This window comes from Trachemys scripta, chromosome 7 (assembly GCF_013100865.1).
Source record: "Trachemys scripta elegans isolate TJP31775 chromosome 7, CAS_Tse_1.0, whole genome shotgun sequence".
In the NCBI taxonomy this organism is placed as follows: Eukaryota; Metazoa; Chordata; order Testudines; family Emydidae; genus Trachemys; species Trachemys scripta.
Window position 1 is genome coordinate 7,112,332 of NC_048304.1, and position 18,873 is coordinate 7,131,204.

The following is an 18,873-nucleotide window of genomic DNA, read 5'->3' on the forward strand; positions in this document are numbered from 1 at the left end:
GAAAAGAAAATAGCCTGGCTTGTCGCGAGGCTTGTTCTCCTACAGGAAGCTGAAAGGCTTAGTGTTGGGGGAGAAGGGGGGGAGAGATGTGATGTTTTTTTTCAAATGGACAAAAAAATAGAGAGCGTGGGTATTCTGGCCTGGCTCTCTTTGTATTCAACTCCTCTTCTCTCCCAGCCCCTGTTGCCAATTTCCTATTGTTTCTGGCTGGCTGAGCCTGAATGCTTGCTGCCTTGTTAATCATTATGCTGTGAGGTCCCCAGGCCTGACCTCTGTTTGAATAGCTCCACATTTCAGCAGTTTCACACCCACCAAAGACTCGTCAACAATAGGCCATAATTAAAGCATGCTCGGGTCTTTATCACCAGGTGCAGGACCCAATAGCCTTCCTCTTTGTTCAATTAGAGCTCACTCTCTCTCTCCTTGCACTGGACACAAAGGAGGCTCTGCATTTGCTGCAAAGGGCACAGATCTACCCATTCCCGCTCCCCTATTTTTTCTTTGGGAAGCCTTTAGTCCCTGCCCTGACAGCTGCCTGGGAGAAGGCCCTTTCTGAATGCCAGTGGTTGAAAGAAGCTTAAGAAGAAAAAAAAATAAAATAAAAAGAATCACTTTTCAGTCACTTCCTCCCGTGTGAAACTCAATAAAAGAATAAATAAGATGTGTCCAGTACAGTAAGCAGGGAAGGGAAAGCTCCTCTGTTCTGACTTCCTTTTCATTAATCGAAACATAATGGGGCTCAATGAAGGGGAATAAAAGTACCACGCTGTATTTCTTTTTAAAAACCAGAATAAAAATCCAATGAACACAACTGGCCTTGAAGGCTGAGCTGTTAAACCCGTCCAAGGGATTTAATGGCAGCTGAGATGAAAGAACCGTGCAGGCCAGAGCCTCGGCTGGTGCAAACGGAAGGAGCTACCCTGAGGACACTGGAACAAGCTGGTGGGTTCTTCCTCTCAAGACTAGCTGCCTTTCTGGTAGATACGCTTTAGTCCTACACAAGTTACTGGACAGCGGCGACATTCCATGGCTTGTATCACGCGGGAGGTCAGACTAGAGGATCTAATAGTCCCTACTGGCCTTAAAATCCAGGAAACTAGGATGATGAATCCATCTACACCAGCTTGAGGATCAGGGCCAGACTGCTCTTTTCCAATGCCACCTTGTTCTGCCCTTGTCTGGTCAACTTGCAGGAATACTCCCTGAAACGTACGTCATCCGCTAAACAGGACAGAACAATGACTCGAAGGGTCATTTCCCATGCTAGGCCAGGGCACTTTGAAGCTCTCTCTTTATAACATAGCAGTTGATTTTTTTCCCCCAGCTTGTGTTACAGATAGGGAGTCAAATCGACACAAAGTTTCACAACCAAAAAGGGGCCCCTTTTCCCCCCAACATCGGGCCCGAGTCTTCTCCCAGGGAAGTCAAAGGGAAGATTCCCAGTGACTTTAATGGGATTGGGACTCATAAGAAATGCAGGCTGCCACCATCAAATTGGCTAATCAGGCAATTCTTCTCCATCTCATGCTGACCAGTAAGCATGTCACTTGCAGCATCCATTGTCTTGTCAGTCTTATGGTCTGGGCCCAAGGCTAAGTGCAGCTTTGTGTACGATTCTCCTCCATGTCAGCAAGCCGTCATCTCTCTAGCCCTGACTGAACCTCATTGGTTTTGCCAGTCAGTCAGGCTTTCAGTGTTATTTTAGGATAGATTTTTATATTACATTCATTGGTTAATAAGAGGGGGAAAGGAAAACATGTAAAAACACTTGAGCAATGGAAAGATTCTTCTTCATGTGTATTGGATTTACAGTGGAACCTGAACTGGTTTCTTAAGATTCAGTCCTTTTATGAGGTGCTTCAACTAACACTGAACCAGATGTACAGCCCCATCGAACTCAAAGGACAGTATGGAAAATGCTGCTGTTAGAGCTCTGCCAGGCCTGAGTCTGAAAGGGGAACCACAAAAACATCTAATGAATCTAAAATAGGCAACTCATGAAAAATTTTGCTCCCTGACCAGCAAAGAAATCCATCTTATCCAAGTGCAGAGCTATCAACTAATTCTGAATACTAATAATTTTACTCTGCACTTTTAAAGCTCCTTTCAGGCTAGGATCTGACACAAACATTCGCTAGTCCAGCACTGATGATAAAGGATACATAGGGATCCCTTCCCTCCTCAACACTGAAATACTTCTGGGGTGAAACACAACAGCTGCTTAACAGCGCACAGGAACACTCAGGAGAATTTAAAACTGTAAAGTAAGGAAGACTGCTGCATCTAAATGCAGAGGGAGATTTGGGGGGGGGGGTGAGTGCGAGAGAGAGAGAAAAGCGGAGGGAGCAGCCAGGTAACTTACAGAACACGCAGGTTTTTGAGTCCTTTGAAAGCTCCCTCTGCGATATGGTTGATGGAATTGTGGCTGAGTCGCAGTATATGCAGTCCTCCCAGGTCTGCCAAGCTCCCCTCATCCAGTCTGGTTAGGTTGTTATAGGACAATATTCTAAAGAGAAAACCAAACAGAAATCCAATCACTCTACCCGGCATTGCCTGAGCCGCTCTGCAATAGCCATGTTGTCTCGACACATCTATGCCTCACCTGCAGCTCCTATATAAAACAGTTACCGTAGGGAGGCAGAACAGGTTAGTTAGGTGAAAACCAGGGCAGCAGTTTGCAAATATCACCAAAGGGAGAGGGGATGACCTGGAGCATAACAATGACGGGCAGATCAGGTAGTGCTAAGTGTAAGTCTGGTTATGATTCTATGACACACAGCCATCACCATCAACACCAATTGGGCCCAATCTCTCCTCGCAGCTGGACTCAAAGAGATAAGAGTAGAGACGATCACCCTTCCCTCCTCGCTTTGAGGTTGCAAGATGCTGACACCTTCGGAAAGGAGGATTCTGAAATCGATGCAGATTCTTTGCATGGCCCTGGCTGTTGCATCTTCACTCACTTCTGCGAGGGGAGCCCCAGGCGGCTAGGTGTGGGTGTCTCCACCGCTTGCTCGCCAGTCGAAAGCACAGGCCAGAGCAATTGCACCCACATAGCAACTCAAATGTTTAGCAATGCATGTTTTAATATTTCCCCTTTGTGCAAAGTAAAGGTCACCCATCGCAGCCCTCCTCCAGTCCCTCTGCCCTTTATCTCAGAGTGCAAAGCATGCTGGAGATCCCCTAGACTAACAGCAGTGACCAACACTGGAGGGCTTTCATCCGTCCTTTTCCCATCGCATGTGCTCGGTCTGGCTTTTTTTTTTAATACTTCTCCCGTGCCATTCTGTAGCTGGTACTAAGAAAAGCTAACAGGCAGGCAGTGCAAGGGAGTCGAGGAAGCTCCTTGGACCAGCCAACCAGAGGAAAAGTGGGGGAATGCTGCTAGCAATCAACAACTCCTCAGGCAATGAATAGCCCCACCCTTATAGGAAAATGCTACAGCATTGCCACAAACACCACAGCACTGCTACTGCACAGGGGCTGTGACAACTGGCCAATCAAGGACTGTTCTGGTGAGGGAATTCCCTGGTGGTATACACAGGCAAAGCCATCACTTGCTAGCCCAGGGAGCAGAGTTCATGGCTGGTTTTAGTCAGATTTTCCCTGGGCTCGGGCTACTCCCAGTTGCTGGAGTGGCCCTTTGGGACTGCTGGCAGTTGGGTACAAATCAGAGTAGCCTCTGGGCTGCTCTAAGTTGCCTGGTTGACTAAATAAGGTGCAGCATTGGGGTTTTGGTGCACAAGTGTTTGGCACTGACCCAAGCTGAGCAGGACCAGAAAGTTGGCCCACAGGGTGGGTGACTCAGGAGTTCAAGACCCAATGGAAGTCACTGGAACTTGTGATCCTAAGTCACTTAGGCACCTTTGAAAATCTCACCCATTTTGCTCTGGCCAAATACTGAAGCCCTTTGTAATATAGGCAATGAAAACAATCTCTCAACTCTTTCCAAACCTCCAGATTCCTCGTATAGCCCTGCCTCTTAACCAGCCCACTTAAAAATGTGTCTAGGGCACACATGAAAGTCATTGCACAAGCCAAAACCTAAGTCAAAACAGACATATATTCTTAAGCACCGCAAGTGTCATTTACTTGGCAAATGAGCCGTCTGTCTTTTAAATGTGTGAGCAGGAAGGCGTTGGAAGAAATTCAGCAGAGATTAATGAGTTTCAAAAAGGCATAGGACAACATACTTTAGTTTCTAAAGAAGCTGTAGTGTTAGTTATGAAGAACTGGCAGCTGATCAAAATTATGTCCTCACCTGTGATTAAAGAATTTGGCTTAACCCTCCCCCTGACACACACACACAAAAACCCACTGCTAGAAAGTAATCCTAAACCTGGCTAGGGAAAAAAACAGTTTCCTTTGATATTACCCAGAAGGGTTTCTGCTGGGATCGGTAAAGGCATGTTCCCTCCAGATTTTCCTGACGTCACTTGAAGATGGACAGCAGCAAGCTTTAGAATATCTTTGGGTATGGTGCAATCAGCCGGAGACTTTCAGATGTTCAGCACCTGGTCCTCAGCATGCTCATATCTCAGCCTCCCGCTCACAGAACAGGCTGGTTTACAGAACAGCCCATTTTCCTCCTCAGGACTTTACATGAGCCAGGTTGGGAGAGAAGCAGGCAGGTCTGCACTGCTTGCCCTACATTTCTGTCACTCTACCCGTGAGAAACTATTAGCATTCTGCTTCTGCAGCATGAGATTTTGCAACAGCCTGTCTAAATAGCTCTTCTCGGCTGGTGTCAAGCTGGGTGCGTGGAGCAGAGAGAGTGATGATAACAAGAAAACCAAAAGGGGTAACTGGTACCCTGTTAGACAGCCAGAAGTTCTATTTCTGATTTACATTTGAGTACGTTACATTTTCCCTGACGTATCGTTCCCATGAAATTAAACTGTGGATAATAGGCTTCATTTTTTTTTTTTTAAAGGTCCCAATCTAGCTCCCCATTTTTATTTGGTGTATTTATACCAGCATTTTAGGTCTGAAAGTGGGGGTTTATTCTACTATGTAGATATCCAAGTACCTGATTTGCTGGCACAACCAAGCATTTAAGACACCTCCCCGGTGGCATAAGTTTTCCTTTCTTTGACATCTTCTATACCAGTCCAAATGCTTGGGCTATATTTCCTCCCAACCAGAAGATGGAGACAAACACAAACAACCTTTTATTGGCATCATACTCCGCTTCCCTCCCATGGAAGGGTCTACCCATCTCATGGGCTTCGGTTGAGTCTACAAAAATGTAGACAGAAAACATTCTCTGATAACTGAAAATCAACAGCTTTAACAATAACAAACAAAATCTGAAGGAGACTTTTCCAATAAGGCCTGAAGCTATGTCTGCAAAACCCTGTAATATTTTGCAAAGGTGTGTGCTAACGTCCAGGTGGCCACCTTACAAATCTAAACCAAATATGGTTCCCCCGACTTTCAGAACCAATCCCATTCAGACCGAGCATGTCTTAATGGCCCTGGCACCTTTTCCTCGGCAGCAATGTAGGCCACTGGTCATTTAGGGGGGAGGGATAGCACAGTGGTTTGCGCATTGGCCAGCTAAACCCAGGTTTGTGAGTTCAATCCTTGAGGGTACCACTTAGGGATCTGGGGCAAAATCAGTACTTGGTCCTGCTAGTGAAGGCAGGGGGCTGTGCTCAATGACCTTTTGAGGTCCCTTCCAGTTCTAGGATATCTCCATTTATTATTTCCTTAATCTCCTTCCAGATCCATGACTTGGCTGACAACAGCGTTCTCCTTAGTGCAGTATCAATACCCTCTGTGACTCCAAATTTGGCAATTCTGCCCCGCTAGAGCTACACTTCCCTAGACATGTCCAGAGAATGAAGACTTCCTTCCCTTTGATTCTTTAGGTTTGAGCAGGACGGGGGTGAGGCAATGTGCTGACTCTCAGAGAAGGCCATTGGGCCTCAGCTCTGAAGTCTGGGAAAATTCTTAGCACCATCCTGAGCTAGTGAAATACAGTAACTCCTCACTTAAAGTCGTCCTGGTTAACGTTGTTTGGATGTTAAGTTGCTGATCAATTAGGGAACATGCTCATTTAAAGTTGTGCAATGCTCCCTTCTAAGTCCTTTGGCAGCTGCCTGTTTTGTCCCCTGCTTGCAGGAAGAGCAGCCCGTTGCAGCTAGCTGTGGGTGGTTGGAACCAGGGTGGACCGGCAGCCCCGTATCAGCTCCCCCATCAGCTCCCCACTCCCCTAAGTTCCCTGTGCAGCAGCTGTCCGCAGTTCAGCTGTGTCCCTCCCCCCACTGCCATGTGCTGCTCCCGCCCTCTGCCTTGGAGCTGCTCCCAGAGACTCCTGCTTGCTGTGCGGGGGGAGGGGGAGAAGAGGAGGGCTAATGTCAGGGTGTCTCTCCCTCCCCCCGCACCCCGTTTACCCCATCTTCCATAGAGCGGGGGGGTGGGGAGACACTACGGAGGGAGCTTCTAGGCAGTAGCTGTGGTCTCAGGAGATCTCAGCAAGCTGATTGAATTAACAAGGCAGTGTACTTAAGCCTGGGGTCAGCTACTTAAAGGGGAAATGCGCATTTTTTCTCTCACACACAGGGGGTGTGTCTCTGTCTGCCCTCCCTCCTTTCCTGCTGCCTCTTGGAGTGTGAGAGTTAACCCTTGAGGGCTCAGTCAATTGCTAGCTCATGTAGCAGTGAGGCATTCCCTGGAAAATATCCCACCCTCTAACTCCTCCACCTCAACCAAGCTTCACAATCGTGTGTGTGTGTGTGTGTGTGTGTGTGTGTGTGTGTGCACGTGCCCTNGTGTGTGTGTGTGTGTGTGTGTGTGTGTGTGTGTGTCTTATATAATATAGTCTTTTGTCTGGTGAAAAAAATTTCCCTGGAACCTAACCCTCTCATTTACATTAATTCTTATGGGGAAATTGGATTCGCTTAACATCGTTTCGCTTACAGTTGCATTTTTCAGGAACATAACTACAACATTAGGTGAGGAGTTCCTGTACCAAACACAGCTCTTTATGTCAAGTAGCCTGTGGTTATCAGGCTACATGCCGACGAGCGTATCGTTGCAGGAAGAAGTACCTTTCAAGGCAGCCATCTCAGACACGTCTGATAAATTAGATGAATTTCATGAACATTTTCTCCAGACAATATTTCTTCTCTCATCATCAAAACATTTCTGAATTTGAGATCTAGTATCTTTTTTCAATGGAAAGGGGAACTTCTAAAAATGTTTAGCTTGAGAAGATCTGCTCTAGGAATTATTCTGGGAGAAGTTCTCTGGCCTGTGATAACAGGAGGTCAGACTAGATGATCACAATGGTCCCTTCTGGCCTTGGACTCTATGAATCTCCTAGCAGGATGAGATCTGAAAGCAGGAGCTACAGTTCCATAATAAAACTGAACTTGTCACGTTTTTCTTTTAAAAACAAATCTATATTGTGTTTTCTAACCAAACAGCTTAGCAAGTTTAGGGAGTGACTGCTAGTCCTGTCAATATTGCAAGCATCCCAAATGTGTCTCCTTCATCGGAACATTAGCAATGACAGAGATGCTGACATCTCTCCCCCGAGGCCACGTACATTTTTATTTATCAAAGAGATCGTAAATGAAATGTTCACAGCTGGGAATCTCAGGAGAACGAGGCCAACGTTTTTACCTTCCAACAGATGAGCCCTATAGTAAGAGTAATTTATAAACAGAAGAGACAAGAGTAAAACACTTCACTCATTGCTTTTGAGGTAGCCAGATGTTAGGTGGTTTAAATGTGATTATTTATTATGTCAACTGTAAAATACAAACTAATAAAGCAAAGTTTCCTCTGAGCTATATAGTTGATTCAGTGCAAGAGAACACAAGTCTGGCAACTAGATAACCTAAAAGGAGCCGCAAACTGTAACCTCAATTTTAGTCCCTGTAAACGAATGTATATATTTTTAGCAGGATCTATTCCTTATGCCCAGCACAAACACCTTTCGAGCAGGTACCGTAATAACTAACAAGGTCGTTATTGCTATCAGGAAGCAACTTACAGCTCGTGCAGCTTCTGACAGAACTTCCAGCTCTCGGGGTTGATGTAGGATATCAAGTTGTTACTGAGGTGAAGTTGGTGGAGAGATGAGAGGCCGTAGAGAGAGCCGCTGTTCACTTGTGTCAGGCTGTTATACTCCAGGTGCCTATGAAGACAAGAAGGGTAAATGACAGACTGTCCACACCGTCAGGCAGCACCAGTCACATTTTGATGCCGTTTAGGACTTCCAAAAAGAACTGGGAAACTTTCTATAAAATGTTCACTTTTCTTTTACACCCAGGTCTGTACATCTCGACATACACCCAAGCACGTGCGCACGCCTGCTGAGTATGCAAATACAAGGACACGCAGGAGGGGAAAAAAAAAAATATGGAGCTATTTAATCATCCTTTGTTCAGATGGGAAAACTGCCTCCCAGACACACTTCACGCCTTCTCCCAGTGTCAAACCAGGAGTTAGTTCCCAGAGCTCTGTTGCAACAAAGGTAAATGGTATTGCCCAAACTCTTTTATATTCCCCTAAAGAATTGGACAAAGCTAATCATTCTGTATCCACAAGCTTCAAGGAGTCGCTGGCATTGTTGTTTTATCTATCTTCGGGTTTTATACTGCTGCTCACCATCACAGCATTTGAGTGCCTTCCACGTAAAATCAACAGCAAAGTTTACTGGACCGCATGGAGTTTCTGGCACATCTCCCTTTTGGGGATCAACACCATGTTGGGTTAGGATTTGGGGGTTTTTTTGGCGGGTGTGTGTGTGTCGGGGAATTGATAAGGGTTCGGGAATAAAAGGGCGTTCGAATTGTGAGTGGAAAGGCCTTGCAATGTTTCCTAAAGATTTCTAAAGAATACATAAATATATTTCAAGAGGATTCTACCATGTACATAAGGCATAAATGGTCAATTTGAAATCTTACTAGAGGATCTCTGGTTGACCATGCTGTGGAAGGGGAGTGAGACTGTTGTTAAATCCTTCTGTCCAGCTTCCACTCTAAATCAATTCCATGGATGGTCGCCTAATCACAGTGGTAATGCAAGGAGATCCTGCAATGTGAGGCATGTGGCTATGTCCCCGTGCAGAGCCCCTTTGAAGTCAATGGGGCCCTGAGAGGCACACTGCAGGATCAGGGCTTTAGTTTGCACACAAATATACGTGAGGTCTCTGAAATAATCCCTGCCGGAGGATGTGTACTGAACAGCTGGCTGGTAGCATTCAGAAGCCAGGGATCTCTGGGACCATATTCTAAGCAGTGTTGGATATATGGGTGTCGTATCTCCACATAGCAGGAGGTGTTTGTCCTGAGAAACACCTCAGGACACTAAATGAGGGCAGCGTCCAAGAGACGAGAGCAATGGGAATTTACCTGGAAACGGTAATTTATTCAACTCGTGTAATCCGGTCAGAACCACCAGCCAGACTCAATACACTGACACAGGGATACAGGTTGCTGGAGAAAGGGGAAGGGTTATGTGTGGCAGCACCCTGGAATCCAGTGCACGCATGGCACAGAAAGAGGCACCAGTAATGGCATTACACCTTCCCTTCCTTTTACAATCGCCTCAAGTAAAGCAGTGTGGAGGTGACAAAGCAGAGCAGAGACTGGGTATCTAGTGGATGAGAGGCAGAACCGAAGATCTCAGAGTACAAACATCCTCCACCTGCTGTTGTGTGACGGCAGGCCATATGTCAAGAGTGCCCACCAGTCCCTGGCAGAACTGTGGGGGAAAGGAGGAGATCACAGGAGAAGTCCACACTGCACAGAGAAAATAAATCTTTCCCCCAACTTACAGAACTTGCATCTTGGCCAGACCCCAGAAGGCCCCGTCGGTCAGTTTGCTTATGTTGTTGCGTTGCAGCTTCAGAATGTCTAAGCTGTCCAATCCATGGAACGTCAGGCCTTCAATCAGGCGGATGCGATTCCGGTTTAACTCCCTAAAATCATCAACACCGTAGAAATGTATTAAATCCCAGTCCTTTGTCATGAAATCATCTGTGTGACACACAATGTGGGGGAGGAATGCCAACAACGTCTTCATGAACTGTTCCCATGAGAGAGCAGAAGGGCATCGGAAACGAGCCTGGAAAGTCACCGGGGCCCATTTTCTCTTAAACAAACTCCTTCTTGAGCAAACTCAGGGCTTAAATTCTCAGAGTATTTCCCGGAGCCCCCACCTAACCATTCGGGGCTCGGGGCTTCAGCCCTGTGGATCTGAAAATATTTACCAGAGCTCTGTTCCGGCTGAATTAAAGCCCTGAGGAAACTCCAATATAGGGCAATAAGTAAAATGGATGTAGAATAGTATTCCCCTCCCCCACATGCTTTTCAGATAAGCCATTTATACTTTTCATCAACTGAGTTCAATCTTCACACTTCATCTGTTCCAACACAGAAGCACCATTCAAACCCATACAATTAGGGATCAGCATTACATCCTTACAAACCTCTATTTATAAAGGCTTGTAACAGGCCCGTAAAAATTTACTCTGACAAACATATGTCAAGTGTGACCCCAGATGCAAATTTTATTACTAGTTTGGAAGGATAACCTTCAGTTTCCTTGACAACGTTAGCCTTTTTTCCCTATATTAAGAAAGTAATAAAGAAAGAAACAAGAGGTTTCCGATGAAACCTCCAAAATGTTTTCTTTATTAAGCATTTTTTTTAAAACTAAGGAAAGTTTAAATAAAACTTAGGAAAGCCAATTATTTCTGTGCATATACTCACCAATAATACGTGAATATAACTGGTGACTTGACTTAACCTATACTCAGGGCATTAGAATAGGCAGTTACAGATCATGCCATGAGTTAGATCTAGGCACCAGGGTGAAATGCCAGCCTCACTAAAGTCAGTGGCAAAACTCCCATTGACTTCAAGAGAGGCAGGATTTCATCCAGCATGGTGTACTAAGAACAGATGTACAGATTTAAACAGGAAGGTCAAACTTTCATACTACATTCAAGCCTGCCTCCAATTTTGCACCTGCAAAAATGCCTGTGCTCCTACATTGTGTGTGTACAGCAGTTACCTGGATACCAGCTTGCTGGGGCGCAAAACCAACCCAATGCAGGCACCTTCTCCACTTCCCAGTGCGAGCCAAGGTAGCAGCTGTCACACCAGCATGGGCAATACACAGGGCTGGGTTTTTTGTTTGTTTGTTTGGGTTGGGGGGGGAGGGTGGAAGCAGCTGCTTTCTGATTTTTGGGGATTAAAACTCAGCTTTAATGCTATTCTAACATCCTTTCTGAGCATAATTAAAAGACTACTTCAAGCTTGCCACGTCCTGCTCTGCAGCATTGCTAGCGATACTATTCAACCATACTTCACCTGAAAAGTTATAGAGGATTAATTCTGAAACTCCAGCTACCCCATCCATACCACTTTGTGTGCCGTTCTAGACAGGTAGATGTTCATTCCTATACCCATACAGGGGAAAATTAGACTCATTTGAAAACCTTCCTCCTAAGGAGCTTAGGAGCTCAAATACCACTGACTCTCCATGGAACGTGCTCCTAAGTAGCTTAGGTGTTCTTCAAAACTTCCTGGCAGATGTTCAGTGCTGAAGGAAACGTGAATCCTGTATGCATCCAAGGGCAAATTTACATCCAGGGATGTACGCAGTCAAGCATCTCATAAGCAAGCTTCCCAGGGGACAAGCAAAATGTGGCTGGGTAGTAGGAGTAGTTTTTAACTGAAGCCACGGGCGGTGGGTGAACCCCCCACTTCGGGGAGGCTAGTCTCCTGGCCCTGCCCCCACCTGCTGGAGTTCCAAGTCCCTCTACCCCACGGCCAGAGCCCTCGCTGGCCCGCCCCAGCTTCCCAGAGCTGCCTGACCCCCTGGCTGGCCCGAGTCACCACAGGCTGCCCCTAGCCACCACAGCCCCTGGCCTGAGCCCCGAGCTCCAGGCCACCAGCCAGCTTCAGGGGAGAGGCAAACTGAGAGCAGGGCCTCAGGGCAGAGCATGGGCAAGGCCTCCCCTGACCTTCGATACCCACTGACCAGGACTACAGCTTGAACAAAACTAGGCACTTTCGGTTTACTTAATAGGGTGGTGATGGTTTGCCATTTGGAGGTACGGGTTTCAATCTTATCTATGGTCTTTTGGGCAAACAGAGCTTGATCCGAAGCCCATCAAACTCAGTGAAAAGAATGCAGCAGGCCTTAGATCTGGCCTGTAAAGGGGAAAAGCTAAACGATTAGATTGACTGTTTGCACATAAGGCACGTTTATAGATGCACATGTAGATCTCTGTCTACGTAGCTCACGCTGTACCGCAGCCAAGACAATAGCAACGTGTGTGTTAGCTCATCGAAAGGACTATTTTGGCCGCTCAAATATCACTGCACAGTTTAACAACCTTCCTTCGTTGCATTTTTATTGCCACATAAAGATACCTGTGTGGTCTCAAAAACATAATGCTGTCACTCAGCTCTTTCTGCCCACTTGCAAAACACATTTTTTCCCCAACCCAAAAAATGTTAAGGGAAAGAGATATATTTGATACTGTAAAGAGCTGAGAGGCTGAGCAGTTACATTATTTTCATCTAAAAAGAGTGACCTAAATAAGTGAATAGGTACGAGACGGACAAACAAACACATGCAACACCCCACCCCCCCACTCTCTTAATTTGTTTTATTAGGTGTCGCCATCGGACTATTAAATATAGCTTATTCCAAGTTTTATAGATGCAGGGTGAGGAAGGGTTACATTTGGTGCGTATGTCCTCAGGGAAATTTTGTCTCCATAAAGTTTGGTTAACCTTAATTAAAGTGCACATTTCTACTCACAGTTGTGTTAGCCGGGGTAACTTGAATGCCTTAACAGGAAGCAGGGTGATCCTGTTTTTACTCAGTCGAAGTGTTAGCAGGGACCGTGACAGACTATCAAAAGCACCAGGCTCCAGGGTGCTGATTCTGTTGCTCCCCAGGTTGCTGTAATAAATCAGCACAGAAAACGTAACGGTTGTGTCAGAGGCCTTCGTTGCTAGTTATCAGCCTTTGCTTGGTCTCCAAACGGGCTGGTGAAATTAGACACATTACATTGGAACCGAGCAGGTTTGGGGACAAATAAAAACAAACATGCTTTCCCAAAGCACATTGTCAGCGCCTAGCAGAAGGGGCTGAGTGCCCCTTCAGAGATGCTCAGCACCACCTACTCCAATGAAGGAGACAGTCACTGTCACACCCACAGCATACAGGGGCCATTGCTGTCACCCCATTCTGATGGCACCAGTTCCAAAAATTGATGGCCTCCAGTCAGAGGAGTGGGATCAAACCCACAGCATACACACTCCTTATGCACACACACGGCTTATGAGCAGAACCTGTGGAGGCTATTTTAAACGTATGCTGAAGTATCACTATTTTGTGCCTTCTAGAAAACACATAACGTAATATCACTGACCACATACACATTAGGATTATGCTGTATTTTTCCTGCATGGCTCAAGGGGAGGTCGTTTGGCTCCCTCTGACCGCTGGTATGTATGGCTATAAAAACGATGGTTGCCCAACGTCCATTTTAACGTGATTACAAGGAAAACAGCCACTTTTCCCCAGATGCAGGTGTCTGCTTTCAGAAGCAAGGCACAGACCTCAAGGTAGACAAACACCTGTCCGGGATGGTCTAGGCTAGGTATGCTTAATCCTGCCTCAGCCTGGGGGTGGACTAGACACCCTCTCTTCCCGCCTTATGTTTCTGGGGTTCCCATTATGGAAGAGCTGTCCCTGCTCTGGATAGTTGTTTTGGCTTCAGGTTTCCATAGCAATGCAGGATGCCCACACCTGAAGGGCACACGTGCCTTTCCCGGTCACTGTACACCGCTCCCAGTGCAGCTAGCAAAATGACATCCCTGCATTATTCACAGACCCATCAGAGAACAAAAAGACAAGGCTGGAGTGGGGTGGAGGTGGGGCAGGGGGAACAGGGACACAACTGGCTGAGTTTTAATTCACTCATTGCATTTAGAACCCACAATTATAATGCTCTATTTGAAATGTTTGTTAGCAACCCTTTTCTAAAGGCAATTTTAAAGGCCTCCTTTTTGCTGCGGTAACTCGACTAATGCTGTTCTGAACAAGAAGAACTTACAGCTCCTTTATGGGAAGTCCCTGTGGAAAGCAGCTGCTTCGTATTTCCGTGATGTCATTGGAACTCAGGTCCAACGTTTCCAGGGCAACGTAAGGCTTCAGTTGACTTGCTTCAATGCTGCGGATCCTGTTGTGATGCCTGAAACAGACAGGATGAGAATTGGGGAGAATCAAGTTTCCTTAAAGAAAAAAAATATAACCAGAGAGCAATTGATTCCATCACTCGCCAGTTAGCTTTCCACACTGGTATTTAATGTATTTCTGAAACAACGGTCCAATCAGAAACCAGTGTCAGAGATACACACACTGGCTCCCTGCTGCTTCTCCGGCTAGTCAGACTGTAGTAAATCACAAACATTTGGAGATTTTTCTATTTTGGTACAAGACTTTCTTCGCTAACTACCGAGTCCACTGATGCATTTTCCTTCCAGAGATTTGGACCCAATTCTGGATCCCTTCCATACCCTTAACTCCCAAAATAAATGTATTATTAAGAGAGACTGCAGGATTGGGATTGTCACAGGAATTCTCCCACTGTCACCTGATGATTTAGCAAATTGCCAAAATTCCAACATAACACACACAGGCTGGGATTTTTCAAAGGGAGATAAAGAGACACCCAAATCCCAGTGAAAGGCTCTGGGGGTTGTTTGCCTCGTTGTGAGGCCCTTTTGAAAAGTCCCAGCTCTAAGCTACAATTACAATGATTTCTAACACATAGAAACAGTATCCAGGGGCTTGATCCTGCAATCACTTCCTAGCGTATTGTTTACTACCCTAGACCAAACAGTGAGCTTAAAATAACTCTCGGCACTAAGCATTGCACTCAGCAGTGTTTGTAGGATCTGGCCCCAAAGTAATGATTCAAGCCAGCTGCATTTTCATCAATAGTCTGGAGATTTAACATTGGAATCGTTTTGCTCACAGAAAGCATTACAAATCACTCACTGGATTTCCACAGCTGTCAAACAACTGAAGAGCTCCAAATCTGTTTGCACCTGGAGAGTTTAGTTTTAAAATAAAAGCTCTCTCTTTTCTTTCTAACTCCTTTTTGGCCTGACTCAGAAGGAAGAACAGCAACCAAACTTTACAATCTCTCTCTATATATTGGGCATTAGACACAAACAGTAAAGCAGATGACTGACATGAATTTAGATCAGCGTGAACAGTCATTGCTATTACCAGCAAGGCTGAAACAGACAGCTCTAAATAGAGACATTCACAGACACTTGAGAACCTGCTGAATAATAAGAGATAGTAAAGTGATTTCAGACAAAGACTACAGCTTAATCACGCCAGCTACCCTCTAAGTAAGGGAGAGGGGTGGGGAGCAAGCCGCCAGCCAAAGCATTCTTGAATGCAAAATGGGAACACGAGGCTCTCCAGATCCAGACCAGATCTTTTAAACAAACACTTGGGATCCAATATTCACATACAGGGATTTATCTTTGAACATGTCCTTGCCATCTCCCTCTCTCTGTTTCCAGACCTTCCCCGGCTTTTATAAGTCCAGACAAAACCCTTTAACAGAAGCCCAGCTCAGTGAATTTTAACGAATGGTGAGGAAAGGTAACTCTCCACAGCACAATGTCCTCTTTCCCTCTCCTTAATAAAAAATGGATTGTTTCTCCACAGATTAAGCTGGTGGTTTAAAGAGACACTGTGTCAAATTTAAATTAGTCAGTTTCAAACATTCCACTGTCTGATGAATCACCCTTGGAATATGATAGGCCTGATTCTCATTTATGCCGAGGGTAAAATTATCAAAAGGTGTCTCAATGGTTTAGGAGTCTAAATCTCATTGAAAGCCAGTGGGATTTAGGATCCCAAGTCACTTAGCCACTTTTGAACATTTTATCCTAAGGCCCTTTTTGCACATTCCTGGCCACGAAAAGGAGTCTAACGGTGAGGAAAGCCCCTTAATATGTTGGCACAGTGGCATAAATAGGCCTTAGAATAAATAAGAGTCAAGCCCTGCATCCTGAAATTAAAAAAAAAAATCCTTAAAAACATTTGAAATAACTTATTTTTGCTCTCCTTGTTGATATATGTAAAGGTCATTTTAGCAAGGAAGAAACAAACTTCAGCCTTCTCATTCCTGCAACGAATTCTACATGAGAGCGATCCCTGAGCCAGAGGGTATGTCTACTCAGCAATAAAAGCCCCGCAGCTGGAGACGGAGCGTCTACACAGCAATTTTTAACCCCGAGCCTCAATGAGCAGACCTGAACCAGTCATGGGTTTTTTAATCCCCATGTAGACATACCCAGATACTATATATTCTGATTGTATGCCTAAGGGAAAACAGTGAAATTGACTATGCAAAAGGGGCTGTCATATCCATAAATTAAACACTCGGAAAAAAGAATTTCTCTTACACCAACTGCCCTGTGTTAATAATCTGAATTTGTCACTTCAGCAGGTTCCAGTTTTCAGACAAATATGATTTTTCGAGCTGATAACTTCCCTTTCAAATTTATGCTCTAATAAATTTGTTAGTCTCTAAGGTGCCACAAGTACTCCTGTTCTTCCTTTCAAATGAGTCCAATAACAGGTAATGTTAAAACAAACCGTAGCTAAGAGCCCAATTCAGGAAGCACCTAAGCACATGCCTAACTTTAAGCAACACACTTAAAACCATTTCTGTTCAGCAAAGCATATACTTAAGTGCTTTGCTAAATAGGAATGAACTTAAGCGTGTATTTCAAAGCTGTGCTGAATCAGGGACTATGCGTTCAACTCCGATCTCAGACCTACTGTTGGAACCAGAATCAGAATCTAGCTGTAAATTGCCAGGAATTGTAGATTCATACAAAAGAACATCAAGAATCTATAAATTACCTGCTGATTACTAAACACAAAAAGCAGCAACTCTATAAGGGATCGAAAGCATGAAATGGCTTCAGATGTGCAGACCAGTTAAGAGGCAGAAACAGATGTCATTTTTTGGAATATTAATATTACTGTATGTATCTCATGCATCAAAAGCACAATGTCCCAGAGTTTACCACAGGGCCCAGTTTAAGAAGGAAAGGAAAAGGTGGGTGAAGTGTAAGATACTATTTTGGCCTGAGCCATGTTCAAGCAGTTTCCAGGTGACTTCTGTCCATTCAGCTGTTGCTTTTTCTTGTGCTGAGGCTGGTGGATTAAGGGGTGTGCATTATTTCACATAGGAAAGCCAGGCTTCTCTCTCTCTTTCTCTCTCAAAGATGGACCAATGATAAGTAATGACTCCCAGCACCACCTCCAGCCAGTTCCAGCTGGGGAACGTCAGACAGCTTGCTGCGAGCGCTGCACCATCTCAGCACATCGCACTTCAAACAAAACCAGCCCCGATGACTTTTCCTATACACAGCATGTGATATAAATACAACTTATTCCAAACCTTCACCAGCTTGATTACATTTTCTTTTTCGTGCTTTCAATAGACACCGAAACACTGTTTAACCCTTCCCATTATTGCTTGGGGCTTTTTTGCTCCGTTTCCTTTGTTACCATTCCCCAGGCAATTTGAAAGCAGAGTAAATTGTGAGGACATTAGGCCCCTATCTCTCCCCCTGTGCAATGCCTGGGAAAGAGGGGGATTTTACTGAGTACCCGTTATTTTAACTTCCTAGACTGCACAGGTTACAGATGAAATGTTAATGATTTAAATTAGATCAGTGCAAATCAGAAAATATCTGATCAGCCTTGAAACACAAATAAACGGTGCTTCCCCCCCCTCCCCCCCAGGGTAAACAATTTTACTGTCTCATGTCAGCCACTGTTACCACAAGAGTACAAGATGACTATGTGTTTGCTGTGATGACTATGCTTAATATGAGATCCAGTAATTAGAGCCAGGGCTGGCAGCCAAGTCTCTGACCACCTAGCTTCCAGCTCTGGTACTGACTCAAGCCTGGGGCATGTCACTTGACTCTTCTGTACCTTCAGTTTATTCATCTGTCTTGACCAGGATGCTGTGAGAAACAATTTCATAGAATATCAGGGTTAGAAGGGACCTCAGGAGGTCATCTAGTCTAACCCCCTGCACAAAGCAGGGCCAATCCCAGACAGATTTTTGCCCTAGATCCCTAACTGGCCCCCTCAAGGATTGAACTCACAACCCTGGGTTTAGCAAGCCAATGCTCAAACCAGAGGCTAAACTCATTCAGGTCTGTAACGACTGTCAAAGACTTTCACCTGAAAGGTGCTAAATGAGCAAAATATTTGAAGTGCAAAGTAAATCCTACATACTCCGCTGCGTTAGCTTTACTAGTCTCTGTACAGCTGTGGAACGTGCCTACACCGGTAATTCCAAACTATTGGATGAACCTCCCAAACCATCCATTTCCCAAGCCAGCCAAAAGCTGAGACCTGGTTTCCAACAAGTAGTGAATACTTCCTTGGCACTCTTTGGCACTGCTCAATTGCTTAAAATTTAAAAAGCAAATGGAATGGTCAAAGGAAACAAAGAGAAGGGCTTAGGGAGGGGGAGTTGGTTTTTTAAGTGAGGGGAAAGACAGGTGGTGCAAGTTCAAAAGATCACAGCATTTCCGGGAATCCAGGCCTGTGTTTTAGAAGTAAAGTTACACTTTAATCCCCGGGGGTATCCTTAGTGCTGAACGTTTTAGTGTCTATTTATTGATAAACAGGCTGGTGAGGCATTTTCCACTGGTACTAACTGAAAGAAAATTCACCTTTCACTGCTACAAAGGGTTTTTTTATACAATAAAGGTGCACTGGCCAATTCAACTTAGGGTATAGTTAAACCAGTGCAGAAAGTTGTGTGGACTC

General features: G+C 45.1%; 1 protein-coding gene across 2 annotated transcripts in view; it reads right to left on the reverse strand.

The window, feature by feature from the left end:
• LRIG1 (leucine rich repeats and immunoglobulin like domains 1) overlaps positions 1–18,873 on the reverse strand; it is a 132,767-nt gene that overhangs the window by 26,880 nt on the left and 87,014 nt on the right. For both annotated transcript variants that reach the window (XM_034775938.1, XM_034775939.1), the window contains exons 4-8: positions 14,099–14,236; positions 12,796–12,939; positions 9,794–9,937; positions 8,006–8,149; positions 2,363–2,506 (exon numbers count right to left, since the gene is read on the reverse strand). In XM_034775938.1, coding sequence (XP_034631829.1) covers positions 2,363–2,506; positions 8,006–8,149; positions 9,794–9,937; positions 12,796–12,939; positions 14,099–14,236 — 714 coding nt within the window. The remainder of the gene's footprint in view (positions 1–2,362; positions 2,507–8,005; positions 8,150–9,793; positions 9,938–12,795; positions 12,940–14,098; positions 14,237–18,873) is intronic.